Source organism: Aulonocara sp. 'chitande type north' Nkhata Bay, linkage group LG20, assembly GCF_057382095.1.
Source record: "Aulonocara sp. 'chitande type north' Nkhata Bay isolate Kocher_YH1m ecotype deep benthic linkage group LG20, A_spYH_male_GT1.1, whole genome shotgun sequence".
NCBI lineage: Eukaryota > Metazoa > Chordata > Actinopteri > Cichliformes > Cichlidae > Aulonocara > Aulonocara sp. 'chitande type north' Nkhata Bay.
In genome coordinates this window covers 11173536-11193510 of record NC_141363.1, presented here as the reverse complement: position 1 = coordinate 11193510, position 19975 = coordinate 11173536, and the positions used below count along the sequence as shown (strand labels likewise).

The 19975-nt window shown below is 41.3% G+C and overlaps 2 protein-coding genes across 5 annotated transcripts in view; both read left to right on the top strand.

Moving 5' to 3' along the window:
• The window catches only part of prex1 (phosphatidylinositol-3,4,5-trisphosphate-dependent Rac exchange factor 1), a 78675-nt gene extending 67378 nt beyond the window's left edge, over positions 1 to 11297 (top strand). Inside the window, exons 32-41 of one of the 2 annotated variants that reach the window (XM_086277374.1) lie at positions 264 to 481; positions 933 to 1035; positions 2989 to 3132; positions 4729 to 4843; positions 5417 to 5483; positions 5627 to 5671; positions 6215 to 6390; positions 6610 to 6712; positions 8803 to 8870; positions 8991 to 11297. In XM_086277374.1, the coding sequence (XP_086133500.1) occupies positions 264 to 481; positions 933 to 1035; positions 2989 to 3132; positions 4729 to 4843; positions 5417 to 5483; positions 5627 to 5671; positions 6215 to 6390; positions 6610 to 6712; positions 8803 to 8870; positions 8991 to 9033 (1082 nt within the window). In that variant the 3' untranslated portion in view covers positions 9034 to 11297. The remainder of the gene's footprint in view (positions 1 to 263; positions 482 to 932; positions 1036 to 2988; positions 3133 to 4728; positions 4844 to 5416; positions 5484 to 5626; positions 5672 to 6214; positions 6391 to 6609; positions 6713 to 8802; positions 8871 to 8990) is intronic. The other variant, XM_086277375.1, reaches the window with a different exon arrangement.
• An 823-nt stretch (positions 11298 to 12120) lies between these two features.
• LOC147305230 (potassium voltage-gated channel subfamily KQT member 2-like) overlaps positions 12121 to 19975 on the top strand; it is a 41202-nt gene continuing 33347 nt past the window's right edge. For 2 of the 3 annotated variants that reach the window (XM_086276850.1, XM_086276852.1), the window contains exon 1: positions 12121 to 12863. In XM_086276850.1, the coding sequence (XP_086132976.1) occupies positions 12565 to 12863 (299 nt within the window). In that variant the 5' untranslated portion in view covers positions 12121 to 12564. The remainder of the gene's footprint in view (positions 12864 to 19975) is intronic. The other variant, XM_086276851.1, reaches the window with a different exon arrangement.

The following is a 19975-nucleotide window of genomic DNA, read 5'->3' as shown; positions in this document are numbered from 1 at the left end:
TTCAAGCCAATAGAATCAACTGTAAGCATTAGAGCAAGTTCAGGATATGTAATAAGAGAGGTTACAGTAAGACTGGATACCTTACCCTCTCCTCCACAGTGAACTTCCTTTTTCTGCTGCAGATGTTGTTTTATGTTGTTCTCTTTGGTTTCATTGCTTTTTTTCACCCACTTCAACTCCTCATAAGTCCCTAGTCGCGTGCCCCCTGAACTCTCTATGTCACTGGCGTTATCATTCCTTTCTTTCTCCCCTACCAATACCAGACACATCTCTGCAGCTGCGAAGGGACGTGATCTTCTGCCAGGCGGCGACGGCTGCTCTGTGCACGCTAGCCGAACAGGTGCTGACTGCACTGCGTTCTCGCTTCAACAATGCCGGCGAGTACCAAGAAGACGGCAAGGAAACCAGCCGCAAGTGGCTAGAGCAGATATCCGCCATTGGTATTTTGCTGCACTTCCAGTCCACGCTGGCTCCACACCTGGTGAGGACAAGTTTTGTATTTTTGTTTGGTTCTTAGAAAGTTGGCTACATAGCGTTGTAGTTTGCAAATTTGCCTACTAAACCCAAAGATGCTCAATTCGAGCCTGGGAAGAGGCACGAATCCCTTGGGGGACTGCCTCAGTGAGGGCATCTGATCTAAAAACCTGCCAAATCAAATATGCAGCGCTTCCTGCTGTGGTGAGTGCTCATGAATGAGGAAGCAGCCGAAAGTAGCTTTATTTACCTATTAGGGGAAAAAACAACAAGGTTCATAGTTTGGCGTAAATTTTAAATAATAACTTTCCTGTTGCAGCTTTTTCTTATTGTGTGTGTGTCTTTCTGAATCAAATACTCTGAAGTCTGTATGACTTTGTAGCCACACAGCTGTCACCACAACTACCCAAACTCTTACTCTGGTGCAACTTCTGAGCTTTCTTTCTCTCCTCGGGCAGAAAGAGGAGCGGACCATGCTGGAGGACACCAAGGCGGCCCTGTCAGATTTGGACAAAGTCACTGTGTTCTTCAGGCAACTGGAGGATGAGTGTCTAGTAGCAAGTAAGAGACTCCCATCAACAAAGACTGACTTGCCTCATTCAAAGCGCACTGGCGTTAATGAGCAGCTGTATGGTTTCACCAATTCTGAATGAACTTCTATTGTGTGGATGCGTGGTCGCTGCTTAGGGTGAAATTGCCATTATGCCACTGCAGATTTCATTTTCTTTTCCATGAAGAGCCGCTGAAAAGGAACTCAGACAGATCTGTGGTGACTCCATAAATCACCTTAAACAAGGGCAGAGCATTTCAGATATCAAGGTCGCCTCTTTTAATCTTTATTGCTGCTGAGAGACACTTGACATATGTCACATAAGCACCCCTATAATATAAAAACAATATTGAAGTACTTAAGAACACAAATTGCAGTATGCGGTATATTGGAGTAATATTTCTTTGAACCATGATAATAGTAAGCTTTCTCCTGCCAATTCACCAAAGGGTCCAAGCATTTATTATAGTGCAGTGCTGTAGTTTCAGCTGAGGATGCAACCAGGTTGTTCAGAGTGGGCTTTGTGGACATCTTTACATAACTGGGTGCATTTGTGGCTTTAATAAGCTTGGTATCTGCATTCACTAAAGGTGCTCTGGGTTACCGGAAACCCTTAAAGTCAAAGATACAAAGGATGACTGCATCGTGAATCGCTCCTCTTTTCAACAGCCTCAATGTGGCCAGCAGAGATTGCTGCTCAAAGGAAAAGCGCAACGTGCACTTCCCATTTTAAAAGGCAAATCTGTGGATGAAGCAGGAATTTGCTATTCTGTGTTCATGCTTGGCTGGAGAAAATATTTTGTGCACATTTGCATGTATTTTACACAAAAACATCACTCAGTGCATGCACTAACGTATTGCTATCGGTCATTAGTATTGTATTCCTTATGTATGGCAGGTATGTGGGGATAGATATACTTTACAGGTCCAGTCTGGTACAGTTTGCTATTAAAAAATGTTAATGTTAACCAAGCTTCTTTGCTGACATCAGCTCAGACTGCTGCAGTGCAGGTAGATGGTTTTTGGCGTCACAGTCCATTGGACACTATTGATTTGCTAACAGCATTTTCAGAGGGATGAGAGGTATATGTAAGGTACAGACGTTTAAGCACCACAGAGTCTGAAGGACCTTGAAAGGATCACAGCCAATTCCACAAGGTTATTGCTTGGTAGGTTCTCTAGAAAAAAGGATTGACCCCAGAGGTCACGCAGCAAAGGTCATTTTTTTTCCCATTTTCTGACAAGTGCTCATGTATCACTGCTAGAAAAGGTTAGGAGAATTGAGCACAAGTCAGCTTCAGATTTATAAATGATTACTTATCTCATATTTTTTTTATAGATTCATCACAATTTCTTTCAAACTTACAATTTCTAAAAATGTGCCAGATATTGATGCAATTTAAAGGGTTATTACAGAAATCAGGTGCCTCTGTTTATTTGTCCTGCACATGGATCTGGCAGTCTGTCTGTGTTTATAAATTAGAATGCAGTTATTTGCAAACCTCCACTCATCTGTGTGAAAGTGATTGCAGCCAGTGTGAGTCAGACTGCAACTGGTCGGAGACCCGTTGCCTCCCACCTCGCTGTGCAGCTGCCTTGTGATCAAAAGTGGTCGCCCAGAGGTTGACAGTGTTAGCAGCTAGCTGCCATGAGAACTTGGAATCAGTCACCAAATGAAAAAACCCTGAAAATAAATCAAATAATTCAATAAATTCAATCTTCAGTGAGGTTACTGTCCTAAGTTTTTCTTTTAGCTTTTGATTTAACACCCAGCTATTAATGAACTCTGAATATGTGTTTGCTAGACATATGCAGCATTACATTTTAGTACACAATATCTAAATGTATTAAAATGTAATGCAACACGCTTTGCATGTTTTCATTTTCAAGAAGGGCACGCCTACACCTTCTTTGTTTCTTGTTTTTTTTTTAACTTCTCCCTCATCTCTGTATGTGTGTTGCAGACACACCAGTGTGTTACCAGGTGGAGGGCACCAGGCATGCCCTGAGGGTCACCCTTTACCTGGACAGCTGTCACTTCAATGAGCTCCCCAGTCGGCTGCAGAATGGAGGCAGCCTCAAACTCCACACTGTCCTGTTCACCAGAGGTAAGAAAGGCAAAGAACATAATTCCAGGGTGTAGTTCAGCTAGTAAAACATGACGTAGCGCTGGCAAGTAGAGCCGAGTATCTACTCAAAACCTTTTACTGTGGAACAAGCAACAAATCATACAATGCATCAGGCACAAATTCATTTATATACATTACACATATAGCCTTGGATCATTAAAACACTCAATGCACCATGCAGCCTTTCAGCCTCTTACACATGTGCGTTTCCTTAGAACTTTATTTGATTTTATTAAGTTAGACTGAAGCCTTGTATTGACCATTTAAAACACTCACTTTAGCGCTCCCTGAGTCTTTGTCAGCCTAGTATGAAAGTAAAGCATTATACCAGTCTGCCAGTTAGCTGCTAATTTTCCATGCACGAGTCCTCATCGGATCATTAATCTCATGAGAGACCCCATATTGTTTACCGTGTATTTCCGAATACAACAGTGCTCCAAAACATTTAGTAGTGCAGATTTGCAGATGAACATCGCCACCTACTGGAAAAGAGTCTTGACTGCAGCCTATGGGGAAGCACAGTGATATATATATATAATGAGGATATATTTTTGTCACATATATGCACACTCACACACGCAAACGTTACATTAAGTTAAAGTCATAGGCCAGGGGTCAGCAACCTTTAACACCCAAAGAGCCATTTGGACCTGGTTTCCACGCAAAAGAAAACACTCAGAGCCGCAAATACTTTTTGACATCTAAAATGAAGACGACACTGTATATATTGTTTTTTACCTTTATGCTTTGTGTGAACAACTGAGGTGTGTTGCTTATGAAATCCATGAAGTGCTACAGAGAAAATTACATTTTATTTATGTAATTAACACATTTTGAACTCTTAAAGAAATATAACAAAAGGAAAGACAAAAAAACAAAAACTGTTGTGAGCCGCCATCCTCATATCGCCTTTGGGCTTTTGGAGCCTTGACCTGATTTTTTTTTTAAAAATGGAAAAAAGCACTATGCTGCTAAAAAATGAAAAAATGGATATTTGCAAAATTCTGCCTAAATATGTATTTTACCTGGTTAATGTGTGTGGCGGGGTGTGGTCTGCAGCGCTGCTGCAGGGGAGACGGACGCATGTGAGCGGCACCTGCAATCACGCCTCGCCGCCTTAACGTCTGTGCTATCTATGCTGTTGTGTTGGTGTGTGTCAAGTTGTGAACTGAAAAGCTACAGCCGGCTGTATGCGTACAGCAACCGTGTGTGAAAAGTGGTCGATAAAGAGAAGCTGTAAAGCATGTTCATGGAAACATCGTCGGGTCTGCAGACGATGCTCTAACACCAAAAAATAAATAAATAAAAACCATTTATCCAGTTATTAAATACAGTCCTTATCTTTAAAATTGTTAGTTAACCCAATTACATTTGAGCCTGAAAATGAGAGACTGAATAAAAGGGCTGCAATTCCTAAACCAAATCCCTTGAATTATAGTTGGAAGTCTACACTTGAGTCATGTGTGGACTGTTTGGTTTGAGTTCTACTGTGGTGGTGCACAGAGGCAGTGTTATAAAACGTGTGTCATTCTCTAAATATTCATAGATCTAACTATGTGGCTTCTATTTTTCCAGCTTTGGAGCGTCCAGAGGGAGCGTCCCAGCAGGACTGCGTTGCCATGGAGGACTTCCAGCAGCGCACTAATGCTGTTTCACTGGAGAAAGTCAAGGCCTACTACCGCAGGCTCAGGTACCTGTTTTACTCTTCACTACTGCTCTTCACTGGCTTTCCTGGCACTGAAGATGTGTTTCACCTCAAGGGGAGAGTTCACCCTTTGGTGTTGCATAACAAGCAGAAACTGCACTTTGTATATTACATATGTGAAAGTCAAGCTTTCAAGGTCAGAACTTAATCATGTATCCAGAGGAGTCCTTGAGCAGTTCCCACATGAACGAACAGGATTTAGCTACATATACAGCAAAATGACTGTGGTACTGTTTCTCAAGTAGTAACGTGTTGAACAATATAAATGTTAACTCTTGAAGTTTTAATGGTTTATGATTGAAGATGTGCTATATCTATTATATACCAGTGTTTTTACATCGTGTGTGGTCACTGATATGTGCACCCTAATTCCCAGAAAGTGATTCAACAATGCGGCATTAATAAATTATGAAATACTCAGTTTAGCAGTTACAAAATCTGTAGATACTAGATGAGTCAGCTCTCCAACGAAAGTGAGTCACAGGATGCAAATCAGTAATTTTTCCAACCCGATGAAGAGTTTAAAAAACTGAGAACGTAATCCTTCTCTCCTCACAGAGCTTTCTATTTGGAGAAGTCAAATCTCCCTACAGACTCCAACACCACAGCAATGAAGATAGACCAGGTAAATATATACTGTTTTTAACCTTGATGAGTTTATAGTAGTCTGTATGGTCTTTTCATATGTAGCATCTGTCTAGTTATTGTAACATAAGTCAATTTTTTATATATATATATTGTTGTGACTGAATGTAAATGCAAGCACAGATACTGGGCCTTGAAGTTAGAGACCTTCAACCAAGCATTTCCAAAGTAAGATGAACTGGTGTGTCATTCCCTCCACCGGAAACTCCTCCATAGCTTGTCAAGACCCTCCCCGTTAACTCCAACTAACCCCAGCAATTATAGATGGTGTCCATTTGAACTTCTAGTGTCCCACACTGACTGTAGTTGAAATAGATTGCAGTAATTAAAACTGAATAGATCATAGTTTTAATATAGAAAGAGAAAGACTGCAGATTTAGACTTTCTTGTGTTGTATTTGATGGTTGTTTTCTCCCCATTTCTGTTCTCCATCTTACAAGTCAGTTACTCTACTAGTCCCATATTTTAAAATATTTCACATGAATATAATTATATTATTTTGGAGTGTTCTGTTCACTTCAATACATTTTTTTGTCTTGGTAATGAGAGACTTTTTAATTTGCTTGGTTTGAAAGCGATTTAAAAAGTCAACAGTAGTCTAAGCGGCTTGTTAAGGTGACGTCTTTTGTGATGTGTTATTGAATCATCTTGTTAGCAGTGCATTTAACGGCTAACCTTCCCTGACCTTTACTTCCTCCCGCCTCCCCGTAGCTGCTGAGACCCCTCAACACGCTGGACGACCTTTGTCGGCTAATGCAGTCGTACATCAACATGCGCCCGAATGCCCAAGGCCACCAGTCAGGTGTCAGCGTGCTGTGTGTGTCCTCTGAGCTGTGTAACCGCCTGGGAGCCTGCCACATCACCATGTGTGGCACAGGGATGCAGAGGTCAGTGTGGCACCACACCACAGAATTATTATGCTGCTTTTGTTGTGTCACTGGACTGTCAGACTGCATAAAAATAACACAGTGCAGAGTCAATGACATGCCCCATTGGAACCTCACAAACTCATCCTAACCTCGCCATTCAAATTCATTTTACTTCATTTTTGGGTTTATTGCAGAGGAACACACACTATTAATCACTGGCCTTCATGTTCTTTGCAGATGTACTCTGACTGTGACACTGGAGCAGGCAATGATCCTAGCCAGGAACCATGGCCTCATACCGCGCTGCATCATGCAGACCATGGACATAATGCGTAAACAGGTAAACCTTTAAGAAGATCTCAGTCCTGTTAAAATCAAGACTATAAAATATGAGTCAACTATTTTATTATATAAAACAAGAAACACTTGGAGAGCACAATCCTTCGACAGGGCAGCGCACTCTCTGGGCACTATTTACTTGTTGCATTTTTTTGTATCTTGTTTTTATTGTTCTCTTTATACTTTAAGAAGTTTGTTGGACAGTAGCGTGACAGGTGTTTGTTTGGATTACAAAAGCACAATGTAGGAGTACGTAAGGCATAATAGGTACTGATTTGTAAATATCTGGACATGAATAACCTGAGCTTCTTAGATAATATTTTACTACAGTATATTTTTAACCAACTAGGCAGCTAATTTTTTCTCTTGACAACACTTTCTCTAAAGATATAACATACTTTGGGGCCAACCTGAAAGAAAGGCAGAGTAGTGAAATGTAAAGGTGAGCTCAGAGGTCAAATGTGGCATGATATTTGGATGTCATACTTACAATGTGATGCTGAGAATCAAAGTTTGACCTTGTTTGAGCTTGAGGAAGAGGTCAGAGGTCCAAACTAACGTGATATTTGGAATCCCCATATACACTATATTGCCAAAAGTATTAACTCACCCATCCAAATCATTGAATTTGGGTGTTCCAATCGCTTCCATGGCCACAGGTGTATAAAATCATGCAGGTAGACATGCAGACTACTTCTACAAAAGTAGAGCTATGAAGTTGTAGGCCTTGTAACATCACAGAGCGGGGTCAGCGGATGCTGAGGAAAATATTGTGAACACGTCACCAACTTTCTGCAAATTTTCTGCAGACCTCCAAACTTTCAATTCAATTCAATTCAATTTTATTTATATAGCGCCAAATCACAACAAAAGTCGCCTCAAGGCGCTTCATGTGGCCTTAAGATTAGCACAAGAATAGTGCATAGAGAGCTTCATGTTATGGGTTTCCATGGCCAAGCAGCTGCATCCAAGCCTTACATCACATAGCGTAATGCAAAGCATCAGATCCAGTCAGATCCATGTAAAGTACGCTGCTACTAGACTCTAGAGCAGTGGAGATGTGATGAATCACGCTTCTCTATCTGGCGATCTGATGGACAAGCCTAAGTTTGGCGGTTGCCAGGAGGATCGTACATGACTGCATTGTGCCAAGTGTAGTTTGGTGGAGGGGGGATAATGGTGTGAGGTTGTTTTTCAGGAGTTGGGCTAAGCGCCAGTTCCAGTTAGTTAGTTTAAGGTGAAAAAAGTTCTGACATGGTAACAAAAGACTGGCAAAGACATTTAATGCTAAAAAGCACAACTACAACAGCGTAACATAAACGAGTACAACTGAGTATCTAAGAAAAGCAGAGTGGTTGAGAATTAACGATAGGGAGAGGTTCTTTGCATCAATTTTGCTAAAGAGAACAGGGACCACTCAGCGGTGTTAGTGCACAAATGGCCTGCCGCCATGATGATAAGTGGACGTGTCATGTGTAAAGGCGCTATTAAAGCTGAAACAAACATGCACATCATAGAAAAATCTCTGCTGACATTCAGGCAAGGTCTTATATTGAACAACATTCTGCACACATTGCAGATGCATGGCACCGCATTAATTGCATTTACTGGCATTTAAAAATTGTTTTCAATATTTTTCCAGTGAAAGGAACTTTTAATGGTCATCAATCTAATTATACAAACAACCAAACAAGAAATATGTATAGATTATTTTGTTAGTTTGAAATGCAATCTTTTAGGACTTATTTAAATAGACAGCAAAGTTCAACTTAATTGAGTTGATGCGTGAACACACTGGATCAGAAATCCTATGTACCTCCCTTTGCTGGACATTTAAGAGCATGTTGTAGTATATTATAGAACAGTAATGAGCAGTTCTAAACCCAACTTTTCATTATTTGTCAGCAATTAGCACTTCTGTTTTTCATATTTTACTGTTATTAATTTTTCATATTGCATTTCGTTTGTTTCTTTCCATGCCTCTGTCATAAAATACGAGCACACGGAGAGCTTTCTGTGTTTAATCTGTTAATGGCAGTCAAGCTGTCTGTTATGTTGAGCTTTTAGCTTATATATTTTCTCTCTTATAAGGGGGCAAGAGTTGAGCTGTCTGCTAAAAATCTCAAGGTAATGGACCAGATGCCTCCATCAGCTCCAAGGTACTGAATGAAACCATTTCTAGGCACCTTAAGCCATGCCTTTCAGATAATTGCACTGTTTATATGTAATCTGGGTGGATTCCCCTCATTTGAAGTTTTGCTTCTTTTTTTTTAAAACAGGCTCTTCAAGCTATGTTTGCCACCCTCAGATGGAGACCTCTAAGGATACTGTCACTTCAGCAAAGTCATCACAGAGAGGGTGAATGAGGAACTGATGATGACAGGAGCATAGAGACACTGGCAGTGGAAAACCTTTGCCTCTCCCCATTGCCCCGCTTACACAGGGATCATTCCGGCGTGGATACCACTAGAGTCTTCAGAGCACCTACAGTGAGACTGATGCAACCTGAGTCTCAGGACTAGTTATGTATTATTTTACTGGAGCTAACCATATAGAAGCATTATTCTGTTGGCTCTCTTTCCAAACCATGTCGACTTAACAACCGGTTCAAAATATTCACAACAATACGAAAAATGACGAGGCCCCATAAAGACAATGTCCACAGTGGTTATTCTCACAGTTGAGCTTGTATTATTAACTGGATTAACCAAACTACCTGTAGCTGACTGTCATCCTAAATGCAGACATTTCATTTTGCCTTGGACTGCAAAATCCAGAGAGTTGCGTGTTTCTCTGTTCAGGCTGGCGTTCCCCAGGGCTCAATGTGTGGACCCCGAGTGAAGTAGAATACTTGAATGCCCTGTAATTCATATAAGATGCAGAAAGTTAAAGATTAGACAGAGAAATGGAAGTAGGGATTGAGGGGCAGATGAAGATGGCATGGGGGTGGGGTGGGATTGCTGCATGTGGTTACTGTGCAATTACTGTAGGTTTAGTGTGAGTACTGTATTACTGCACTATATGAAGAATAGTTATTTATTGTGTCCAAGAAGGAGCGTTTTATCGCCTACTTATACTATATCGGGTATTAAAAGAATCTAAAAGCATTCCAGCCTACGTATTGAACAGTATTTAAAGGACCAATGGCATGCCGTCTTTTGGATGTAACTGCTCTGGTGTATTTCATTTTATTTATGTGTTACATTAATCTTCAGGGAGTGCAAGGGATGGATGTACTGAAGCTAGCTAATCAGAATCAGGACAAAGGAAGAAACTATACAAGGTTGTTTCTCAACAAGCAGCCAAGTTATCAGGATACTGTTAAATTATTAATATATTAATTCAAGTCTTCTAGTTGAAGGATAACCTTCACTTAACTAAGACACCTTTTGATTTTTTGTTTTTTTCAATTGGCTTTTATGTTGTCTCGAAACGATTGTGTTAACTTTAGGTATTAAAAGAAGCACAAAAATTGGTCCATTCAGTGTTAGAAAAAAAGTACTGTATGCAGTTTGCTGGTGATGTGAACAAAGGGACTGTTTGATGACTGAAAAAACCCAGTAACATTAGTTTACTGACCATTTTATTATTATTATTTTGTACATACAAGCTGTAGCAGTGTCAGAGGGAGGGGGAGTGAGGTCGTGTAAATTAAACTGGATGATATTTTATGGAAATAATATAGTATATAAAACCTTTTTGTATGTTTAACTGTGCATTTAAAGAGAACCTGATTCTCTTTTTTAACTGTAACCTCACTGACAACTTGTTTCTGACTGTTAAAAAAGGTTTGACATGGATTTCAAGGACCTCACTTGACATTACAGCAGGTCATGTGATCTTTTTATTTTTTTATTTGGTTCATGTTGGAATAGTCCCTACACATCCCTTGGCAGTAGCATTACCAACACAAATTGACATCCATCAGTTGGCATATAAAACCCATGGCTATTTGCATTGTTTTAGTTTTCTTTCTCAAACGTTGCTCTTAACCCGAGCACTGTAAATATGATAAAACTCCCAGTGCAGCGTTAGTTATCATAACCTGGTCTTAACTGTGCTACCGGTTCAAATTAGCTAATGATTGCAGCATATCGGTGTAGCAGGACATACATGTCACTGATTACACATGTACTTACATTATTCTAATGTTTCAAATTGTATATACTTTACCTGCAATTTTTTGTTGCTTGCAAATAACTGTAAAAAGGATTTTTGTTGTTGTTGTTGAAACTTTCTAAAAATTATCATTGTAAATGGAATCTTAACAAGCTAGTGAATAAAATGTTCTCAGTACGACAAACTTTTCAGCGCAGCAGTATTGTTGGCTGATCCAGTGGCGGCTGGGATGTCCTTCGGGATATTTTATTTTCATTTTGATGTTTGTTTGTTTCTTTAACCCTTTCTTCTTTACAGTGGACCCTATGTATGTGCTCCGTGTAAGTTTGCATGAGTCAAAAAGATGATTACATCTTTATGCTTTCACACCATGACAGCAGGCTGTGACTAAGTAATACCATTGTGATGGTTTCTTTTTTCATCTTACTCATTCTCATATTTGTGCTTGATGTCATAGTGCATATAATCTGGTGTCATTTGAATTAAAACAAAAGATCCAGTAATCTGCTAATCATTTAACTCTTATAGTTAACTGAAAACAACAGCGACAAAATAAGAAATGCTTGAGCTGGAAAAAGTTCTGACATGGTAACAAAAGACTGGCAAGGCCGTTTAATGCTAAAAAGCACAACTACAACAGCCCAGTAACATAAACGAGTACAACTGAGTATCTCAGAAAAGCAGAGTGGTTGAGAATTAACTATAGGGAGAGGTTCTTTGCATCAATTCCGTTAAAGAGCACAGGGACCACTCAGCGGTGTTAGCGCACAGTTTGAAAGCCTGCAGGTCATAGAAAAGACTGCTGACATTCAGGCAAGGTCTTATATTGAGCAACATTCTGCACACATTGCAGCTGCATGACACCGCATTAATTACATTTACTGACATTTAAAAATTGTTGTTTTCAATATTGTGCACCTTTTTAAATTGTATATAGGTTTTGCATTATTTTGAAACTGTTTCCGTTCTGCTACTCTCATCACTGTGTGCGCGTCATTCACTTTCAAGTGGATGCAAACTGGTCTATATTGTTTCACGCTGGAGTGTGCGCAAAGCAGGCTAGGATGCTCCATTTCTTTGTCTGCTGTCTTGGCTGTTGTTGATACCGTCTCAGGCTGCATGTGTATTCCTGTCGAGGGAACACAAACCTCGAGGCATAGCTTGACATAGTTTTCGGTGTCCATTATCCCGAGTGAAAAAGCTTCACGCATGAATATTACATGAGAGTGCATAATCCAGTTAAACCCTTTCCTGCAGTTCCTCCCGTGTTGGAGTTAAGTGGTGAAGATGGCAGGTTATCTTACGCCGGATTCTTAAAACTAACACGATTCTTTCGGACATATAGTAATGGACTTCCCCACCCTCCCAAGTTAGTTTAAACCCTAGGATTGTTTAAAGAGAGCACTGGAAGAAAGCTGGCGCTTGAACTTGGCCTTAATTCATTATTGTAATTCGATTAAGAGCATTTCTGGCAATAAGATGATTGAAGAACGCTTTTAAATCCCTGGTCACCAACGAAATAAATTTCGCATTTCGCTCCTTGCTGTGTGTCAGATGGCCGGAAGGGGCTAAGGTAAAAGCATACACGGTGCAGTCTCGCATGCTTATTGCAATTGGTTTTTCTAGAGGGACCGACATCAACTGCATTCACCACCAGCACACACCCCTCAGCACCGGTGATGCATCCCCGCGGCAAGGGCACTGACAACTCCTCCTCAGAGTCTCGACTTTAGAATGGTGCAGAAATCTCTCAACGGCGGGGTTTACCCAACTCAAGCCGGAGAGAAGAAGCACAAAGTCGGGTTTGTGGGTTTGGACCCGGGAGCTCCGGAATCCAGCAGGGATGGGGCACTGCTCATTGCGGGCTCGGAAAGCACCAAGCGGAGCAGCATCCTCTGCAGACCGAGGTCCAGCATCTCCGCAGGAAGACCCAGACCGTCGAAGAAAAACGCCAGCTATCGGAAACTACAGAATTTTCTCTACAATGCGCTGGAAAGACCGCGGGGATGGGCGTTCATCTACCACGCTTATGTGTAAGTGCAGTTTTGGGCTTCTGCCACAGTTGCCGTGCCTTGGATTAGGAAAGATGCTGTGGAGTTTTGCAGATCGGGTGTCTCGTTCTGCATTACTGATAATGATCGTGCGACGCAATAAAGGGTTAAATGCGGTCCTGCTGCCGAACTGCTAGAGCCTTAATCACACGACAGGAGTCACTTCACCTCCATAACTCCTTCTCCAACTCTTTATTGTTGGCTTTTGCAACTCATGCTTACGTCAGAGTGTCATTTTGGAAGACTTTAACATGTCCACGATGCTTGCAGTTAGTGTTTAACATGTGCCCACGTCCACAAACGGTTGGTCTTCATTGACTGGAGTTACCATACGTTGCGGCAGCTTTCAGCACCGTGCTCCGTGGACAGCTCCTAGTAGACGCTGCAGTCTGACTCCGCACAGTGATGTGGACTCTGCTAACACGCATGTGTGTGCGAGCGTTGAGGGAGAACTCAGACAGTCTGTTGAGTTCTTGCAGCTGGAACATGGTGCTTTGCTGTTGTTTCCCTTGTCTGTTAGGTTAAGTGAGGTTTGGGTCGAACATAAAGAGTTAATGTCAGACCCCCAGAGATGCCATCATCGATATGAGGCCTCACGATCTGTAATCTCTAGTGAGCATGAAATCACAAAGGATAACATGATTTTTTCATGCGGAAGTGGTGCTGCAGCAGTTTCTGTCTGCCAACCTGGAAGATGAAAGATTGAAAAAACAGTCAGAATCTATTCAGTAGACTCGCAGGATACCCAGTCTCTGATCTTACATTTCTCATTTATTCATCGCCTCCCTGCCTCATAATCGCATGAAGTCCATGTCGTGATGCAGAATTCCTGTTTAATACAGCAGACATTAGTCAAATGCTTTTCTGCGTGGACCCACTCCAGTGTGTTATGTATAACATACTAATGAGATGAAATGGTTACAGTATGTTCCCTTCACAAACACATTCTTCAAATGAAAAGGTGTGTCACCTGTGTTTGGAAGACCCCTCTTCCAGCTTCGTCTGACTCCTTCCAGTTCAGTGATGCTGCATGCTTAGTAGTTAGGAGATGAAGTAGCCACAGAATTGAGGAATTCACTGTGCACAGCATATCGAATCCCCAGACACAGCTGGATGCCCAGAAGTAAGGCTGTGCTCTAATGTGAAACCACACGCACTCACACAGAGCCCTCTGGGTACTTCTGAAATATTAACCGAATACTACAGCAGCCGAGTCTCCATTTGTTATGCCTTTTTTTTTAAAAGATGCTCTTCATTGCTGCTCTTAGGAAGCAGTGCGAGCTCTGTGGCTGAATCTAGTGCACGCAGACATGATGTGTTTTAGTAGCCAAGCTACGCCAGACAGCCTCGTTAGAAAAGGGTCAGTAAACATGTGTGTTGTCTAAAATCAGAATCCTCCAGAAAGTTGTAGAGTAGGACACGTGACCGCGATCAACAGACACAAATAAGCACCAGCCAAAGAAGCCACACAGAGTCACCACATGTCTGCCCTCTATTCCATTTGTCTGTTCTATGCATTATTCATAGTCATCACACTTCATTTAATCTCCCAGCTCTATCTTTCCACCTTGCTGATTTATAAAACAATCATGTGATGACAGTAAGCTCTTTCCACCGCCGGTTCGGTCTGTTCCTTATCCCTTCTGCAGTGGAAAATGCATTTGGCATGAAGTAACAGTTGCCTTGAATGAAGCAGTACTACAAGGTATGCTAGCAGCTTTCTTTCTTTTCGATGGGGTTTCTCTGGAAATGTTAGTCAGGTGTTGTGTTCAGTGGCCTCAGTTGTAATGCGCGTGAATAATCAATATGTGGAACATGAGTATTGTATGGCCAGAATACTCTTGGGCTTGCTGCTTTAGGTCCTCTCTCTCTCTTTCTCGCTTTATGTTTCTGGCTGTCTGAGACCAAGGCCAGCCTTTCTCCATCACTTTTGGTCAAACATTAGATAAGGGAAAGAGACACAGTGATCTACAGTCATGGATCCCTGTGGGATTAAATCTCTGCTGTTGTACAAAATTCATCTTGTCTCAGTTCTTTCTTGGCACAAATTCTGCTACAAAAGGTGTTTTCGTTAGGCTTAATGCTATTGAGACAGTAACGTAAAGCCAGTTCTCTGCAGCCTGTAACAATTTCCACAAAGCCAAGGCATATTCCCAATCAGATGCAGTGCTGAGCTTTCTGTTATCTTCAGCCATTTGGCTTCTGCAGGAGCCTGATTATAGTGTGTCCTCTTGCAGATAGAACCAGCTGTGTGAGATACTTGAATACCCTCTGCAGCTATAAGATGACTAAATGTCTCAGTTGTGCACCAGAGTAGAATGTGACAAAAAAAAAGACTACAAAAACTGACTGAATAAAGGCAACAAAATGACTAAAAGACAATCAGTACAAAAAACAAAAAAATAATTCTGTTTTGGTTATTGTGAGAGACAACCTAAGGACACGGCGTGGTATTCCATTATTTTGCTGATCTGGCAATAAGGCAAGGACAGCAGTAGACAGATGCTGGCTGCCAGGCTGCTGAGATGTGATTGAGTGGTCTCTTTTAACAGATGTGGGGTCTGTGATAAAGTAAAAGACCGAGTCCTAGTTGGTTTGAGTGTGCCCTATATACTATTCTAAACAACACTTAAAATACAGGCTTACTCAATTAAACACATTTAGAAGATTTTTCAGTGCAGCCTCACTTGATCATGACTGCTTTGCAAGGGTGCAGGTTTTTTATTGGAAAGCGATGGCAAATATTGTTGGTATATCCACACATGCAGGTTAAATGATCTTAGATGTAACTGGGACTCCCAAAAGCTCTCAGTCCTGGTGCTACTGGATCTAAGCGCAGCCTTTGATACAGTAGACCACGCTATTCTTTTAAACAGACTGAAACACACGGTGGGCCTTTCTGGTGCTGTACACAACTGGTTCACTTCCTATCTCTCAGACAGAACTTTTATGGTGAGTATGGATACATGCTCCTCTAAGATCCATAACATGACTTGTGGTGTGCCTCAAGGGTCAGTTTTAGGCCCTGTACTTTTTAATTTGTGTATGCTCCCTCTTGGCGGTGTCATCAGGAGGCGTGGAGTGAACTTCCACAGTTACGCTGATGACACTCAGCTGTATATCTCCGTGTCTCCTGATGACACCAGACCAATGGATGCTCTTTTTAACTGTATTCTAGATATAAGATCCTGGATGGCAGAGAACTCGGTCCTGAGGCTCAGAGAGAGAAACTCTTGTCTAAATTAGAGGCATTTTCACTATGCCCTTCACTACAAGTGAAAAAACTGGGTGTTATTTTTGACTCTGAGCTTGGTTTTATCCCACATATTAAACATGTAACCAAAATTGGATTTTATCATCTAAAAAATATAGCCAGAGTCCGCCCTATTCTCTCTCGGGCCAACATGGAGATGTTGATGCATGCTTTCATTACCAGTCGCATTAATTACTGTAATGCCCTGCTCTCTGGTCTCCCCAAAAATAATATTTCACCTTTACAACTTTTACAAAACTCTGCAGCTTGTGTGCTGATGAAGACCAGAGGGCGGGCCCACATTACACCGGTTTTAGAATCGCTGCATTGGCTCCCCGTGTGTTTCAGGATCGATTTTAAAGTTCTTTTATTGGTTTTTAAATGTCTTAATGGTCTTGGGCCTTCTTATCTCTCACATTTGGTTTCACCATATGAACCCTCGCGGACCCTGAGGTCCTCTGGTACTGGCCTATTGATTGTCCCTAAAGTCAGGACACATACTCACGGAGAGGCAGCTTTTCAGTGGTATGGTCCTCATCTGTGGAACAGCCTGCCGGAGGAGCTCAGGGCCGCAGAGAACGTACATGTTTTTAAGAACAGGCTCAAGACCCACCTTTTTAATTTAGCTTTCACCTAACGTTTATTTATTTTATGCTTATTTATTCTATCCTGTTATTCTCCATCCATTCGCGTCCGCTTATCCTTTTCAGGGTCGCGGGGGGCGCTGGAGCCTATCCCAGCTGTCATAGGGCGAGAGGCGGGGTACACCCTGGACAGGTCGCCAGTCTGTCGCAGGGCCAACACACAGAGACAGACAACTATTTGCACTCACATTCACTTGCACATTCACACCTATGGGCAATTTGGATTAACCAATTAACCTATCCCCACTAAGTGCATGTCTTTGGACAGTGGGAGGAAGCCGGAGTACCCGGAGAGAACCCACTGTATATAATAACCCCCTGTTATTCTATTTATATTATTAATTTAGGTTTTACCTAATATTTATTGATTTTATTCTTATTCATTTTTTTATCTTCTTACTCTATTTACATTTATACTGTATCCCATTCTTATTTATTTTATCTTTTTATCCTGTATATATCCTTGTTGGGTCATATCTCCAGTGTTTCCTCGGAGGGGGCTCTCTGCACCGGGGCTGTGATCGACCGTGGCTGCTGGGGCTCTGTGGGTCTTCTCAGCCTGGCTGGGGGGCTTCTTTGCCTCCCTCCTGCTGTGTGCCCAGCCTGGAGGCTGCGGTCTGTGACCGGCTTTCTTTAAAAAACGTTACTGAAAAAACGTTAGTGTGTCCTCCAGTTTAAAAGGAGGCAGAACATCTTGTTTGTTATCAGCATGCAAAAGCTGTCATCTGTGTTGAACAGAGCTGTAGACTTGCACTGATGGCCCTGTTTGGACAGCAGCATTTAGGTAAGAATTTCCATTTCCCATAAAATCTGTTGCTTATTTAAGCAAGACAATGATAACCTATATTCTTTGCCCATTATCACTGGAGGCAGCCTTTCTTCCCCAACCAGGGGAGAGCATTCCACCATTTTCTCACAGGGAACCACATCCTCAGACTTCCTCAGCCTGGCCCATTCACAAAAGGTTTACAGGTTGTTGCAAAAAGAGCTCATGCAAAACAGCAGTATGTATGCCCCGGCCCTATCAGTTTTATATCTGTTGTTGGCACTATTATTTAAAACATAGTCCAGTTAAATATCGCAAAGCAGGCTGAGATGTTCCATTTCTTTGTCCTATTTCTTGCTGAATTACCAGATAACATATGGTTTCTAACACTGAGAGAATTCAGATAAATACTCCTCCGACACCGAGCGTAGTTTTGAGTCAGCATGGGAGCTGCTCTCTTGTTACGTTTCAGCATATGTCATCATTCTGCTGGTGTCGCCTTTGGCCACGGTGGCTGCCGTTCAACAAAAACTACAAGAACTTGATCTGTTACGATGACACATTACACCATAAAGCAACTTTTCTTAAAAGACACATCAACTGAGTATTGTAGCAAAGTGTTTTTCTATAAACTAAAATCCTGTTAAGTGCCTATAGCTAATATCTCTGTAGTATAATGGATGACAACGGTACTTATATATGAAAAGAGTTACTTATAGTGAAGAACTGAGATGGAACTTCATTCAGCTCAGTTCAGTTTCCCTCCTTTTTCTCATCTTGGTTATATTATCAGACTTTGGAAAATCTAACACATGAATGAACAGATCAGATGAGAAGCTTAAGTCAGAAAAATGTTTTCTATATATAGTCTATAAGAAGGGGTATGCACTGGTGTGATGTGCTAAGCAGAGGGTTTTGTGTTTGATGAGGTGGGTTCAGACTCACCATGAAGGGAAAACTCAGCACTGAGCTATTTCAAGCAGGTAGAGGCCCATGTTTGCCTCTTGAGAGAACAGAAGGGGAGAACTGAAGGAGTCTTTACTTAGAAAAAAAAAAATCTGCTATCCTCTGTCCCCGTCTTTTTTCTTTTAGGTTTTGCCAACTGCAACTTTAACATGAATGCCCCAGGAAAATTGCACAATTTGATCGACTTGAAAAATTCAGGTTGCTTAGATCTTTGTTATGTAATTATCTTTAACTTGCTAGTTGCATTGCATATCGATCAATCAATCGATCAGCTGATATAGTTGACAAGCCACTCTAAAGCTTTTTGGAAACATTAGAATGGGGGCTTGGCATTCTGATTATTTGTCAAAATACTTTTTGCACATAAAATAGATTTCTCTCTCTTTTTTTTTTCTCCAAATTTTCAACGAGTTATGGATACTGCGAATGCTAAATGCACAGAAAGGCTACCTCTGCGGCTCATAATTAAGACAATGACAGCAGACAGCTACACTTGCAGGGTCACTTGTGTTTGTTTTTGCACGTTGAGTGCCCCAGAAAGCCATCGTCACCCTCAAACATCCCCTGACGGTGTTCACAGAGCGCTCACTGCAGTGCTGGCACTTGTTCTTCAGATGCACTACTTGCTTAGTGAAAAATCCTTACCTCCTTATTTGCTCGCCACGAGTTCGTCGCAGTCTAAATTTAGCGTGATGAGTATGTCTGGGTAGGCAATGTTGTGCTGAGCGAGACAAATCAATGTTTCTTTATCTTCAGCTCAGGAGGAAATGCAGGCTTCTCTGCTTCCAACAGCAGCCCCCTCAACTCGATTGATCAACAGTCACGTTCCCACTGATGTCGTCTGGATCTCGCTGGCAACAAGTGGATGTGTGTGTTTTGTGGCTGTTTGTCAAATGCAAGAGGGAATGTGATTTTCACTGTTTGTGGCTTTTTAGTGGAGGCTGAGGTGCCAGAGATAAAATGATGTAAAAAGAAGAACTGCATGTCTATGAGCTGTGATGCATTCAGTATCAGAGAGTCATCTGTAGTTGAAACATTGACCTTTGACCTTTGTTTATGGCGAAGACTATATATCATCTATATCTACTGGCAGTTTTTATAAAATATAAATTTAGTAAGTTTAATTATAAATCCATAAATGTTTAGCTATGGTAAAATAGGCATCGTGTCTCTGGTTCTTTGTGTCTTTACGTGAATTTTAATTACGACTTCACAGAGTATAAAGTGTAAAAACTTACAACATAAAATAGTAAAAAATGATCATTGTTGAACTCATAATGAATATAGCAGTGTTTATGTGCCATAGTTACCTAATTTGCATTACCAAATAATGCCTTAAATTTTTTTCCAATGAGGAGCTGATGGGACATTCATTTAAAGCATATCAAGACACATAAATAAAAAACAAAAACTCAAAAGTGATGCTCAGGATGTCATAAACACAAGTGGTTTGAAAAGGTGTGGG